General features: G+C 48.2%; 1 protein-coding gene across 1 annotated transcript in view; it reads left to right on the forward strand.

Annotated features, from left to right (window-relative positions):
* Positions 1-14,740, forward strand: part of cspp1a (centrosome and spindle pole associated protein 1a) — a gene marked incomplete at both ends in the record, with an annotated part of 28,397 nt that overhangs the window by 2,451 nt on the left and 11,206 nt on the right. Inside the window, 15 exon segments of the mRNA XM_080543602.1 lie at positions 697-790; positions 1,071-1,128; positions 1,762-2,117; positions 2,231-2,351; positions 2,934-3,019; positions 3,354-3,471; positions 7,548-7,695; positions 7,933-8,079; positions 8,554-8,666; positions 8,897-9,046; positions 9,253-9,396; positions 10,021-10,128; positions 10,245-10,311; positions 10,590-10,719; positions 11,839-11,969. Coding sequence (XP_080399728.1) covers positions 697-790; positions 1,071-1,128; positions 1,762-2,117; positions 2,231-2,351; positions 2,934-3,019; positions 3,354-3,471; positions 7,548-7,695; positions 7,933-8,079; positions 8,554-8,666; positions 8,897-9,046; positions 9,253-9,396; positions 10,021-10,128; positions 10,245-10,311; positions 10,590-10,719; positions 11,839-11,969 — 1,971 coding nt within the window.

Raw genomic sequence — 14,740 nt, forward strand, 5'->3', positions numbered from 1 at the left:
CGTCTCTATTGATCTGCTGCTGTATTGACCGGAGAGAGGCAACAAAGGATGCACAATGTGTTTATAGTCCATTGGTTAATTGCAATGCAGTGTAAAAAAGATTTGCTCTTCAATGGTGAATACACCATTACATCATACAGCATTCCTTCCGAGTGCTCTTGATGCTGGGATGAACCCCAGACAGCCTCCCACTGCATACTCCATCAGCGGAGCTGCGTTGATCGGCGGACGATGAGGAGGCTTTTCCTCTTGGTTCCTGGGTCACTGGATAGGAGAGTCCGCAGTCAAACACTGGGAAGTGTTTCAGTGTGTGATGTGAGGCGGTGGTGCGGGATGATTGGGGTGTGGCTGGGGAAAGAGGGCTGATTGACCAGCCGGGTGTTTTATGAGGTGACATTACTCTGGTGAAGTGCAGACTTTTAACCCGGTGTGTGGGTGTGTGTGTGTGTGTGTGTGTGTGTGTGTGTGTGTGTCTGCGCACTAGAAGTCTGCAGATGCCAGTGGCCATGAAGACTGCTGCAGTCAACAAGGACAAGGCTGAGTTCGCCACGGGACTCCTGATCGGTCGGACAGGCACGATTAACATTTGCACCTGTCTCTCTAGAACACATACGTAGATGTATGTCATGAACATACTTTTGACTCACACCTGCATGGGTAGAAGTTATATCTGTTCTCCACTGTGATGTCATTCAGGTACAGCAGAGGGGAACGTGGCACAGAAAAGGAAGGACGGCTACAGACAGGACCTGCTGGAGCAGATGGCAGAGGGGCAGAGGAACAAGAAGATGTGAGTTTTAACATTACAGAATTATGCTTTCACACCCAAACGGGCGGGCCGTACATGGCATAGGGTGCATCGTCTCAATAGACTCCTCTACCTCACCTGCACTGACTTTGCAAGACGGCTTCAGTTGAATCAATATGATTCGAGCCCACCAGCGAGGGTTTGCTCTCACCTATCCAAAGGAGGCAAGGAGAAGATGCAATTTTTAATTATGATTATTTAGATTGCAGTCATCTTGTGAATGTCAGAGGAGAGTGATTCAAAATGGGTTCCCTTCTACTAGGGAGAAGGACCTGGAGCTGAGGGTTGCAGCAACAGGAGCGATTGACCCAGAGAAACTGGTAAAACAGCTGTGCATGAAGGTGTTGGTTAACTAAATAAGATGAGAAGCATATATGTCAACATGTTAAAGTAGGGTTAACTACAGTCCATGAAAGAACAGTCAAAATATACTGTGAGGCCTAAGTTGTTAATCATTTGTACTCTTGTATTTATTGCAGTTCCATGATAAGGTATAGTATGTGAGTCTTAAACTTTGGTTGTGCAAACTAGTTACGTTTGTTGCTGTGTTGAGTGATTCTTTGTTGTTCGTTGTGTCTATAGGAACTGTAGTGTGTTACTGTAGAAGTGTTACTCCAGTTGGGTTTTGTATGTTTTCATACAAGACTTGGCATCATTTCCTCAATGAAAATGGTCAAGTTTTTATACTATACATACTTTAATATTGAGTGATTGCCTATTTCACAGCACGACTTCTCACAAAAACTATGATCAGCATGTTTCACATTGCACTGAATGTATTCACAAAGATGATGACACAAGAGGCCATAATTAATTATGTGAATGTCTGATCAATGTAACTGCCTCTGAAACACTTATGTACTAGTGCCTGGCTTCTTTCACGCTCATGTTAAAATGTTCCATCATTTTTGACCACCATGATTCACAATGTGTCCCTCCATCACTACTCCCAGCCTGATCGCCTCAAGCAGTTTGGGGCTGTGAACCGTGACCATGAGGACCACAGACGGGACCTCCCCTATAGACCTGGGCTCGGCATGGACGCCCTGGGGACCAACTCCTACCCCAGGCGCCGGGAGGAGAGGCCGTCTGTGGGCAGAGAGGAGAGAGGCCCTCCTGAGAAGCCCCGAATGGCCTTCCCTTCTCCGCTGCTGGACTACAGCACAGCCCTGCGCCAGCTGACAGGTGCAGGAGGGCCAGGGGTAGGCCTGGGGGCTGGACAGAGCCCAGGGCCAGGCATGGGGGTCTCTGGGGCAGACATGGGGGTCCCTGGGGTCGCACCTCTCAACGAAGAGTTAGTTGTCCCAAGGTACAGTAACCGAGAGATTGGTTTATTGTCGCCCTCTTGTTTCAATCTATACCTGAGGTGTGTGTGTGCGCGCGTGTGTGCGTGTGTGTGTGTGTGTATGTTTTCCTTTCTAGAATTGCTAGCCTACCTCCTCCAATGCCACCCACTCTAACTGATGCCTACTCTACTCCGTACGATGACGCCTATTACTACTATGGCGCAAGGAATCCCCTGGACCCAAATCTGCCCTACTGTTAGTAGTACATCTCACTTTTCAGTCAGCCCTTCTGCATGTGTAGTAGATTGTTACAAAAAAAGGATGTGGCCATAATTATGTTTTTAGTATGAGGTTTAGTAAGTCTGTGTTCTCATCGTGAGATTGATATATTGTATATTGTCACAGTCTGCAGGGTGATTGACTGTTCTTGAATTGGCTTAGTAATATCTGGTAATAGTAATATCTTTGTCAGGCGTGAGTAATCCAGAGTGCCTGAAATAAACCCCAGAGAGCTCTCCATGGAGGGTCATTACCATTTGTTATGAACCCTTTAGAGCATCAGATCTATGGCCAAGACCACTTGGCACGGTTATTCAGAACTCTCATATGACCAAACACATTTATGTTGGATGGGGATAGACGGATTATTGAGAATTAATTTCTCAGACTCCAGAATCCAGACAATAGCAATGTGTTCTTCCTATTTTTTCCCCCCATTACAATTAAAGATGGCTAGAGGCAGAATGGCCTGCACGAGTGTTGGATCCAGCTGTGAGTGTGTTGTGTGTAAGTGTTGAAGTCCAACTGACTGTGCTCTCCCATTTCTCTCTTTAGTTAGACCTCGTGGGGGGGGAACGGCTCCCATGGTATTGCCAAACTTGCCTCCAGGAGTGCCTCATCCCCGTGGGCCGCACGGCCGCTCTGGGTGGGTGTCCTCACCTCTTCACTACGGTCCCACGGAGACCGGCACACACGTTACTCAACTCCAGCCCCAACAACCAGCTTATTGCTCAGTCAGTCAGTGGCAAATCCATCTAGTCATAATTGGCTCTTTCCTCATCTTGAACATAACCCATTTAGATATGTTAGAGCCCACCCATGTTGTGCAGGTTTGGATCGTTTTCGACCAGAAGGGGGCGCCCATAGCAAACAATAACAGGTGTTCTCATCACTACTACCAGTCAGCTATACATGCAGAACAATAATGACATGAACAGGTTTGTAATCTCACCGGTGATGTTTTGAATATCTTTCATTAGAGGAACCAATCAGCATGGAGCAGCTCCCCCTGGGATGGGCGTTGGCGTGATCCCAGGAGAGAGGCCCAGACAGTCCAAGGAGAGCGTGTTGGACTACCAAGAGGCACTAAGACAACAGGTACACAGCCAGACCTCTAGATGTGAAATGCCACATGTGTCTCCATAGCTAACCACCTCATAAATCATAAATAACTCACACCTGTTGACAGGGAGAAGGCTTCATACTCTCTCTTTCTTTCTTTAACTTTTATTTGACCAGGTTAGTCTCAAGTCAAAAAGTCAAAAGTCACTTTATTGTCCCATCACTGGGAAATTTGTATTGGGCTTACACCCCACAGCAGCCAACAAAGAGCAACAGACAATACAGAATGTTAACACACAAACAGAAGGCAGCCTTGATTAAAACAAGAGTGGAAATAAAACGATAAGCAAAATATGTTCACATTCATCTGGTGCAGTTTAAAAGTTTAACAGAAACGGGAATAAAATAATTTTTAAATCTATTTAATCTAGAGCGGGGGACTCTGAACCTCCTCCCAGAGGGCAGCAGTTCATACTCTGCATGTAGGACATGGGAGGGATTCATGAGAATTCTTTTAGCCTGTCTGAGAGTAGCCTGTTCAAAAATAGACTGCAGGGATGAGTGGTCTTTCACCCCTATGATCTTCCATGCAGTCTGTATCAGTCGGACCAGTTTGGACCTTAGTTGTACAGATAGGTTACCAAACCAGGATGTAATGCCGTATCTGATGAGACTCTCTAAGACAGACTGGTAGAAGAGTAGCATACATTTTTGGTCAACACCATGAACTCTAAGGCGGCGTAGGAAGTGTAGTCGTTGTTGTAATCTGCTACAAAGGCTGTCTACATGAGTGCTCCAGGTGAGTGAGTTGTCAATGAAAACCCCAAGATACTTGTAAGAGGCGACCTGCGAGATGGATTGTTTGTGGATGACCACAGGCCTGTGGTCCCCAACACCTCTGGGGTCGAACACCATCTCCTCAGTCTTCTTAACATTTAAAACCAGGCAGTTAACATCACACCATTTAACAAACCTCTGGATTTCAGAATAATAGTCAATTAGGTCACTGTCCTTTTTAATTAAAGCAAGGATGGCAGTGTCATCCGAAAATGTTATGATGCGATTGCTAGGGTAGGTGCTTCTGCACTCGTTTGTGTATAAAGTAAAGAGCACAGGGGAACTGACTATACCCTGTCGAGCACCAGTGCTTATGGTTCTGGGTTCCGAAAGAGTGCCATTAACACTGACCCGCTGTGTGCGGTTAGTTAAAAAGGAGTGATACCATTTTATAATGAGGGGGTGGACATTGAGATGGACCTGGCCAAAATAGCAACACACACACACACACACACACACACACACACACACACAGCATAAAACATAAGCACTACAGTTGAAAGCATACTTTTAAATACTGCTGAGGTATGGTATAAGTATAATGGAGGTTTCAGTTAGCTGTAGTCTCATTTGTATGATGAAAGACTGAGTCCTTATCTCACCCCGGCCTGCACTCTCTCTGCTGTCCAGCTGTGTGGACTCAAATTGCCACAACATTAGCCGTTGTTTTTCAATCTTTCACTGCCCTTGTGTGGTTTGAATATAATGATGCCTAATGCATAAACCATTGAATATTGATTTTAAGTACAATTTTCGGTTAGTCAGTCAACTCAATTATGTATATGTTATATAAGTGCATTTTTGAACACAAGCGTTCTGTGAAGTGAAGGTTGAGGGAGGCTCGTTGAAATGCTGATGTTAGCGGTGTCAGTGTTACGGCTGAAAGTGTCTCAAGAGAACAAAAAGGACTAAAACAAAGTGCTGCCCAAAAAACGTATACAAAGTAAGCCACAACACAAGAAGATGGTCAGTCACACTAGAATGGTGTATAAAAGGGTAATGTTTTAATGGACAGCCCTCACACCTACACAAGAAATAAAGAAACAACAAATCTCCACTGATAAGAATAAACAAAACAGGCATCTCCCACTACCGTAGTAATTTGATTGATTGAAAACTTTATTAGAAGATTTGCAGAAGTAGGTACATGAAAGTACATATTACATACAAGGTCAACTAACAGGATAAAAACCCAAGAAAGCCACTGGCTTATTTCAATTGGGGTCCTTGATACTCAATTAATCGTTACATGTAAGACAGACAAAAAACTAGTACTATCTACAAGATAATACAGACAAATAACTAGTACTATCTACAAGATAAACATACATCCAACATGGGAAGAACAATACAACAAAACATAAGGTATGTACAGCGGGTAGGACAGGTGGGGACATACACCACAGGTGGGGGCGGGGGACAAAACACAAAGTATGTACAGTGGGTAGTTCGGGCAGGGGGACAGACATATAATATGTACAATGGGTAGTTCGGGCGGGGGGACAAAACAACAAGTATGTACAGTGTGTGGTCATGGTGGGGGGGGGGGTACAAAAACACCAGTAGATTTAGGCGGGGGGGAGGGGGGGGGAGCGACATAATAACATTGCGTTTGCTCAGAGTGTAGACCAGGTAGGGGGGTGAGGATTGGGGGATGGGGGGGGTTGTCCATTGTTCCACGGTTTCGGTAGAGTCTCCGGGTGGTGGGGGAGGGGGGGTCGTCGCCGGGTGGGGGAGGGAGGGGGGGTCGTCGCCGACTGAAGCCTTTGGTCGTGTAAGCCTGTCTAACCTCGCTGCAGCTCCGGGCTTTCATCTCCCCTCCAGACAAGGACAGCAGCACAGAGAAAGTGAACCACAACACCACTTGTATTCTTCTCCACATCGCACACGTCGGTAGTAAATCCCAGTAAATGTTTGCGTAAGAAATATATCCGTTATAGCCGAGACCCCCAAAACATCTGGCTGGACAATCCCCGACGGTCCGCGATCTCTCACTTTCTCCCTTCTGCAGAAAATGTCAAATGTTTATCAACCAACCCCCGAAAAAATAAAACATAAAAATCACTCTCCACTTTCCATCCGTCCAGCTCCTAGCAGGAGCGTCTCTCTCCTCTGTCCTCTGCGCGGAACAAGAAGAGCGCATTGAGCCCAGCTAGCACAGACTAGCACAGTCTTTGTGTCGCAGCTCTCCGTCTCACAATGGCTTGCTGTTGCTAGTGGCCAAAAGTTGCCGAAAAGTTGCCGGAGAGTAACAAAGACACGCTAAAATACTATATGCTAAAATACTAACTTTAGTACTGATTAAAAAGTAAAATAAAGACTGGAGCTAAGCTAGCTCTGGTGGAGAAGCGGCGAACATTCAGCGCCTGCGTCCTCTCCTGTCCTCTCCTGCGCGTCCTCAGAGACGTTTTTTCTCAGGGAGAAAACAAACCAAACCCACCCCAACAAAGGCAAAAGAAGTCCAATCAAAACTAGTAATCAAACAACACAAAACAAAAAAGGCAGGCATTGTGAAGAGGGCGACCAAACATTTCTTTCTAGGCTGCAGGTTTTTTGAAGGACATGGAGGTCATCAGCCACAGGTGCGTCCCATTAGCCGAATCAGCAGGAGCAGCACATCCAGACACCACCTCCAAAGAGCAAATTGGGCAGTACAGGCTCAGTCACAGTCAGACCCTTCACTTCCCTCCATGCTGATGTCAGAGGAGCAGGAGCCAATGGCTCAGGTTAGTGACAGGAAAGATCAGGGACCTCGTTTATAAATGTTGTGTATGCAAAAAATCATGCACACATTTTGGAATTTATAATTCTGTTTCTGTTGGCATTTGCTGTCTGTCATTGTCGTCATGCAGTCAGTATAGATTAATATTAATTTGGGGCGTTTCACTGACCATTTAAAGGCAATTATGGGCGTTAAAAGGGTGAGGCAAGACGCTCGTTCACATGTTCAAAATTGAGTGGATTGTGACTTACAAAGGGAAAAAAGGCGTGGCACTGTGTTATAAATCAGAATCTTTGTGTGCATAAACATTCTTGCTTGTCTACGTATGCAACCTTGTTATGCCAGTTCTATGCAAAGTTGTATAAATGAGGCCCCAGGTGAGAGTGGTCCTGTAGAGCTCAGTTTGAATATGGTGGAATAGATTTCTGCCACCAAGGATTTCTCTCAACTGTATAGCAGACAAATGTTCTTATCGTTTTAAATGAAGCCAGAAATATTTCAACTGAAAGTCCCATAGCCATACCTACTACCATATCGTCATTGCCGTCCACAGATCAAGGAACGACAGGAGCGAAAAAGACGGGAAACGGAGGAGAGGGAGCGTTATGATGCCAAGGTGGAGGCGGATATGAGGGCCTACGATCCCTGGGGGAAGGGGGGCGGAGGAGCCCCACTGAAAGACAACAGCGGGAAGCTCATCAGTACGTCACCCTTGATCACCTAATAAACTCTCCTCTTTACCTGATCTACGCCGTCAAATATTGTCTAGTGTTTTAGAATAGTCTAGACTCTAGAATGTCTGTCTCTGAAACTTTTATCCGTCATTTTATTCTCGTCCCCACATCATCTGTCCTCAAACATATCTATTATGATTGATTAGCCCTGCTGTGAGGAGGTAGCTGAATCTGTCGTGCTCTAACGATGCCTCATGCCTCCAGGCGATCTGAGCCGTATGCACAGGACCAACAAGGAGGCGTACGTGAACCCACCGTCCAGGGACAGGAAGGACACGCAGGGCTCCGTGGGCAGGAGAGTAGCCACCCCGCGGGAGGAGGACAGAGCCCCCTCCCCCCACCATATATCAGGTAGGCCAACCCACCCTGCCACACAGGCACTTTTGTAAGGTCAAGTTGAAAAATTTTCAGATTCCCAGTCTTTTGTAAATGGACTGCACTTATATAGCTTTACGATGGCCTCTCATTCACCCATTCACACACACACTCACACACCAACGGCGGCAAGCTACCATGCAAGGCGCCGGCAATTTGGGGTTCAGTGTCTTGCCCAAGGACACCTCGACACGAGGCCAGCTGGGGGGATCAAACCACTGACCTTGCGATCATTAGATGCCGGCTCTACCTCGCCGGCTCTACCTCCTGTGCTACAGCCGGCCCTCACACTTTTGTGTGCATGTGTGTGTCTGTCTCTCTCTGTCTCTCTCTCTCTCTCTCTCTCTCTCTCTCTCTCTCTCTCTCTCTCTCTCTCTCTCTCTCTCTCTCTCTCTCTCTCTCTCTCTCTCTCTCTATCTATCTATGAGTCACTCCTCTCCATCTCTGTAGGTTTCTCCTTTGCTCAGCCATCGCGGTTCGCCCGAGGCAACGTGTTCACTGATCAGCCCACTCCACAGCAGCTCCAGGAGCAGGACACGTACAAAGACTCCCTGAAACAGCAGGTAGGATCAGACTACCTGAAACAGCAGGTAGGGTCAGACTACCCGAAACAGCAGGTAGGGTCGCTCAGCCCCGGGGAGGCCAAGCCACCTCTCAGTGCATCAAACCAAACACACTAACGATTTTGACCAAGGCGTATTTGTTGTCCATCGTAAACAGAGGGTTGGTTTGCTCACATTGAGGGACGGTGTTATGAACACGGGTGTTGTTGTTGTTGTCGTCCGATGGCCAGGTGGAGGAGAAGCGGCGTATGCAGGCAGAGGAGAAGGAACGTATCAGGGTGGAGGAGGAGAAGGCGGAGAAGAGGTTCGAAGAGCAGAGGGCTCGTATCCAGCGGGAGTATGAGGAGGAGCAAGGGAGGAAGAAACGAAAGGATATGGAGGTGAGGAAGGAGGTAGTTCTTCATTTTTAGATACGGTACATGTAAGTCTGTATCCGCAAACACGTACTGGTGTGGGGAAGCATAGCGTTTTGATCCTTATTGACGCATTTCCAAGGCTCTTCTACACACAGTACTAGCTCCCTCCCCCCATCATCCCCGTTCCCATAGACACCGTAGGAAAGTCATGGTCTCTCCCTACCGTGTAGCAAAGCGCCAAGAATGAGGAACTGATGCGTCAGGCTGGGGAGCGCCGTAGGGAGGTGGAGAGGAAGAGGACGGAGGAGGAAGAAGGGGAGAGTGAGACTCTGAGACTGCAGTGCGAGAGCGAGAGACCGGCGCGGCTAAGCGAGGTGAGGAACGCAGCGGCCCTCCACTGATCCTTTTCTCAAGGCCAATCTCAAACCAGGACAAAAACAACATTAGAAATATAATCAATTCGGTGTGTGTTTTTACAAGTACCGTCAGTACTTCAGTAGTCGTTCAAGAAAGTAAATGCTGGCTGTGATGTGAGTGTATAATGTGACGAGAATGAATGAATGAATGAATGAATGAATGATCTTTATTGTCATTGTACGGGTACAACGAAATTTTAATTAAAACCCTAGGTGCTAACAATCAAAACACAGTCCTAAGATAATAAAAAACAAGAATGACACATAAATAGGGGGGATATATATAAATAGGGGATAAGTGATCGGGAGGAATCTGAGAATGTATCTATTATATACACTATATGGCCTACATCCACAATACATCCACATACTTTTTTTTGGGGGGGGGGAGAGGGACCAGTATTATATATGTATATCATACTCATCTGAGTATGAGTTATGTTGTGTTGTTTATGGGAGAAGGATCAGTATTATATATGTATATTCTATCTATCTGAGTTATGTTGTGTTGTTTATGGGAGAAGGACCAGTATTCTATATGTATATTCTATCTATCTGAGTTATGTTGTGTTGTTTATGGAGGTCCAGAGGGAGCCGTCGCCTCCTGTCCCAGCCCTGCAGAAGAGCCTGGGCAGACAGCACACCCCCAGACCCTCTGCTGTCAGCCAGCTCTCTTCTAGAACTGTGTCTGTGAGTTGGAAAACACACACACACACACACAAACATGTGTACACACACACACACACACACACACACACTTGCCCACACAAACCAACAAACTCTTTTTGGTTCCCCCATGTTCCCAGGAGCGGTCTGTGTCCGCACCACACTCCCCTCCGGTGCCTGCCAGGAAGAACCAGCTCCGGGCCACAGGTAAGACAGACCGCCCTGAGGGGGGAGTCACTTTAATAAAAAGACAAGAGAGGTGTCACATCATGTCATCACCAGCCATGTGGATAAAGGCCAGGACTTGCTCGTTTCTCATTCACCACTGTGCTTCTCAATGTCCCTCATGAGCAGAACTGAATGTTTGGATGTTGGGAAATAAGTAGGAGGGCTGCAACACTGTCCTCATTTACCCCCCTCTCTCTCTCTCTCTCGCAGTATCTCTCTTACTCGTTTATTCTCTCTCTCTCTCTCTCTCTCTCTAGAGGATCAACAAGGTGTGTTCAGCGAGTTGTCCGCTCTGCGCAGGCAGCTGAAGAGTGAGCAGAGACGACTGGAGGGACAGGTACTGCAGACCGACAGGGAGGAAGCAGACACGCCTCCTCTTCCCACCAGGTAAGTCAGACAGACCCTTAAATCCCAGGGGCTCAGTTCAGATAAAAGTACATCATAAAGAACCGAAATTATTCTGCCTTCCAGAGCCCGTCTCTCAAATTGTGCCAGAAACTTCTTTTAAGTGAACGCAATTAGAAAGCATTCTACACAGGACTGCACAGAGCTGAATTCCAAGGACTCATTAGGCACAAAACTTTCTAAAAAATGTTTTTTTTTAAACATTTCAGTCAGCTTACTGGAAGTGATCCAGTAGGCTCCTCTACCTTTCCTGTTTGAACAGGTTTGTTCCCATGCTGAGGTAATGAGTGTGACCCGGGTCAGCTTGACTTTCCCATCTCCTCTGCTGTTCAGAAAAGTACCAGTGCCTCGAATTATTCTCTCCTTGGCAACACATCAGCAAAAAAAATAAAAAGTCAAGTCATCTGACTTGAGTTACCAAAAATGTTTAAGGGAACGGCATTTGGAAAGGCTTTCGCATTAAGACGTTTTCTCCTAAAAAGATCAATGCCAAATCCTCCTGAGCTTTTCCAGAATGTATGTATGACAATGACAGGCCTTGTATATACTGACTGGTTTACCACAAAGTACAGGGGGGGACGCCTTTGAGCCTCCGCCAGTTTAGAAGGCTTTTCTGGGGGTGATAAGCGGCTTACGGTGAATACCCCCATGCTTGGGGTCTGATAAAAGCACTTAAACTGTGTCTAACATCCCACATGCCAGGTGCTACGGCTTTATCCTGTCTCAGCCTCAACCTGTAACAATACACTGTAATCCCCCCGCCTTTTTAATGAAACCCCCCTGACTTACCTAGGATGTGTAAGCTCCACTGCCTCGTGGGTACGCTTGTAAACGTTTATGGTTTTGTTGGCAATGTCAAGTAGGTATTAGTTAATTGAAAAAGAAGAGAACGCACACCCTGCAAAAGTAAGACTTGACAAAGGCTACGGCCCGAAACCGTTGTCAATTAAAATACACTTTTGCATCTGGAACCAGAGTGGGCGGCTTCTACTTCATTCTAAAGTATGTATTAGTTGTCATTGAGTCCGCTTTGTGTTTTACTGTAGTTTACAGTCACACACTGCTGTGGTGATGGACGGTGTCTTACTCTCTTTTGCCCAGACGCCGAGGGCGACCCCCTATGGATGTCTTTGACATGGCACGGACGCGTGCGCACGCGTCGTCCTGGAGACCCAACTCTGGACACGTCAACATGCAAAACATCAGAGAGTTCAACCAGCTCAAATACAGAGGCAAGTCTCCTTCTTAGTCATCTATCATGGCCCGTTCCTCCTCCTTACTCAGATGACACGACTCACTCCACATAACTTCTTTATAGATCTCCCTCTTCTCTTTGCTCTATTGTAATCTCTCTCAAACAGCCACAACCCATAACGTTTCTACTCCTCCTCCTCCTGCTGCTTCTGCTCCCTATCTAGGCACCCCCTTTTTTTTCCTCATAGTTTTAATTAATAAGTCAAGGAGAGGACTGTCACATCTGGCGACTGACAAACACAGAATCCTACACATAATGTCCTAATTTCTCAAAACTATGAGGGAAAAAAGGGGGGGTGCGTAGATAGGCAGCAGAAGCAGGAGGAGCAGGGTTCCTGCGCTGGTCTTAAAAAGCCTTGAAATCTAAAATCCAGCAATCGTATTTACAAGGCCTAAAAAGGCCCCATAGGTCAGTTATTAGGTCTAAAAAAATAGGTGCTAGGTCTTAAAAATGAGATTAGCTTGTCCTGCAAGGACATCTATTTACGCGGCAATTAATCAAGATGGAACCAATATTTATTTTATATTAATTATCCTTCAGACGTTTTTGTCTGTATGCCAGTGAAATCCCTCATTTCATCACCTCGACAAATAGCTATCATATGGTGTCGCGAATAGGTCTAAAACTATATTCAAAGAGGTCTAAAAGGGTCTAAAAAGGTCTTAAATTTGACTTGTTGAAACTTGTAGGAACCCTGAGGAGGAGAAGGTGGTGTTACGGTGTTGGACCTCAGCCAGCACTCAGAGCCTCGTCACGGCCTCGGTTTCAGCCTCACTATGATGAGGTCACTCATGGTGACTCATGGGTAAAAGTCAGCCATCTGTAAGGGACGTAAACAGAGGGATGGAGAGAGCATGGGGCCCAAACAAAGGAAATGGCTTTGAATGATTTACCAGTCTTTAGTTGATGTGGGTTGTCAGGGAAGCATTTAGACACGCTACTTTCCAAAAATGGGGAACTAGAAAAGGGTAAAGACAGGCGGCCCATTGTGTACAGCAACAATGGATCAAAGTAATTTAGCTTGTGTTGCTAGGGCGATGACGGCGGCATATTTCTATATTTTTGATATAGGCTGTGCTTACTGGATATATAAGCTAGTGGACAGACACGCATTGCTGTTGCGTGGGAGCAGACCAGAGGAGGATGGGGGAGATAGAAATAGGATGTGTGTTTGATACCCTTCCAAATTCTGTTCCGTGAATTGCAAGGAGCCCGTCCTCCGATTCCTCCTACCTCCACCGGCCTCGCCTGGAGGAGCGGACGTCCTTGCCGCCTCCACGACTATTGTTCTACAGAAGCCCACGTCCACCAGCCAGGATGCCAGTCTCTTTCTGAAAGCGGCCGCCTCAGTACAACTGTCTTGTTAAGTTCTGCGGCAACGAGGCGAGGCCTCAATCAGGATGCAAATATCCAGATGTCAAACGTCTGGTCCCGCTCACTTACCCCTGACTGGACCCACAGCAACAGTTAGGGGGGGGGGGGGGGAGTGAACACATCACCGACCAGTAAGACTGGAAAATTGGACTGCCATTCTGCTGTGCCCTGGGTCCCCTGTCACCCAAACACACTGATGACCAGATGGGCACTTGTACACGGGGTCTTGTCCTTGACCCTGCAGGATCCCAATCGTCGCCCTTCCCTGGCGCCTCTCATATTGACTGATGGGTGTGAGGACTGGAAAGGTGTCTACCTCCAGGCTGTCATATGTACATTTCTGTCAGTCGTGTTGTCATGAAGGAAAGGAGATGTGGGGAAAAGTAGTGTGAGGGGACGTGCCAGGGTGGGGGAGACAGGGTGGGGGAGGGAGGTGGTAGAGACTGGGTGAGGGAGGTGGGGGAGGTGATAGAGACAGGGTGAGGGAGGGAGGTGGGGGAGGTGGTAGAGACAGGGTGAGGGAGGGAGGTGGTAGAGACAGGGTGGGGGAGACAGGGTGGGGGAGGTGGTAGAGACAGGGTGGGGGAGGTGGGGGAGACAGGGTGGGGGAGGTGGGGGAGACAGGGTGAGGGAGGTGGGGGAGACAGGGTGGGGGAGGTGGGGGAGACAGGGTGAGGGAGGTGGTAGAGACAGGGTGGGGGAGGTGGGGGAGACAGGGTGAGGGAGGTGGGGGAGACAGGGTGAGGGAGGTGGGGGAGACAGGGTGGGGGAGGTGGGGGAGACAGGGTGAGGGAGGTGGGGGAGACAGGGTGAGGGAGGTGGTAGAGACAGGGTGAGGGAGGTGGGGGAGACAGGGTGGGGGAGGTGGGGGAGACAGGGTGAGGGAGGTGGGGGAGACAGGGTGAGGGAGGTGGGGGAGACAGGGTGAGGGAGGTGGGGGAGACAGGGTGAGGGAGGTGGGGGAGACAGGGGAGACAGGGTGGGGGAGGTGGGGGAGACAGGGTGAGGGAGGTGGTGGAGACAGGGTGAGGGAGGTGGGGGAGACAGGGTGAGGGAGGTGGGGGAGACAGGGTGAGGGAGGTGGGGGAGACAGGGTGAGGGAGGTGGGGGAGACAGGGTGAGGGAGGTGGGGGAGACAGGGTGGGGGAGGTGGTAGAGACAGGGTGGGGGAGGTGGGGGAGACAGGGTGGGGGAGGTGGGGGAGACAGGGTGAGGGAGGTGGGGGAGACAGGGTGGGGGAGGTGGGGGAGACAGGGTGAGGGAGGTGGGGGAGACAGGGTGGGGGAGGTGGGGGAGACAGGGTGAGGGAGGTGGGGGAGACAGGGTGGGGGAGGTGGTAGAGACAGGGTGAGGGAGGTGGGGGAGACAGGGTGA

The sequence above is a fragment of the Nansenia antarctica genome, assembly GCF_963989245.1.
Source record: "Nansenia antarctica genome assembly, chromosome: 12".
NCBI lineage: Eukaryota > Metazoa > Chordata > Actinopteri > Argentiniformes > Microstomatidae > Nansenia > Nansenia antarctica.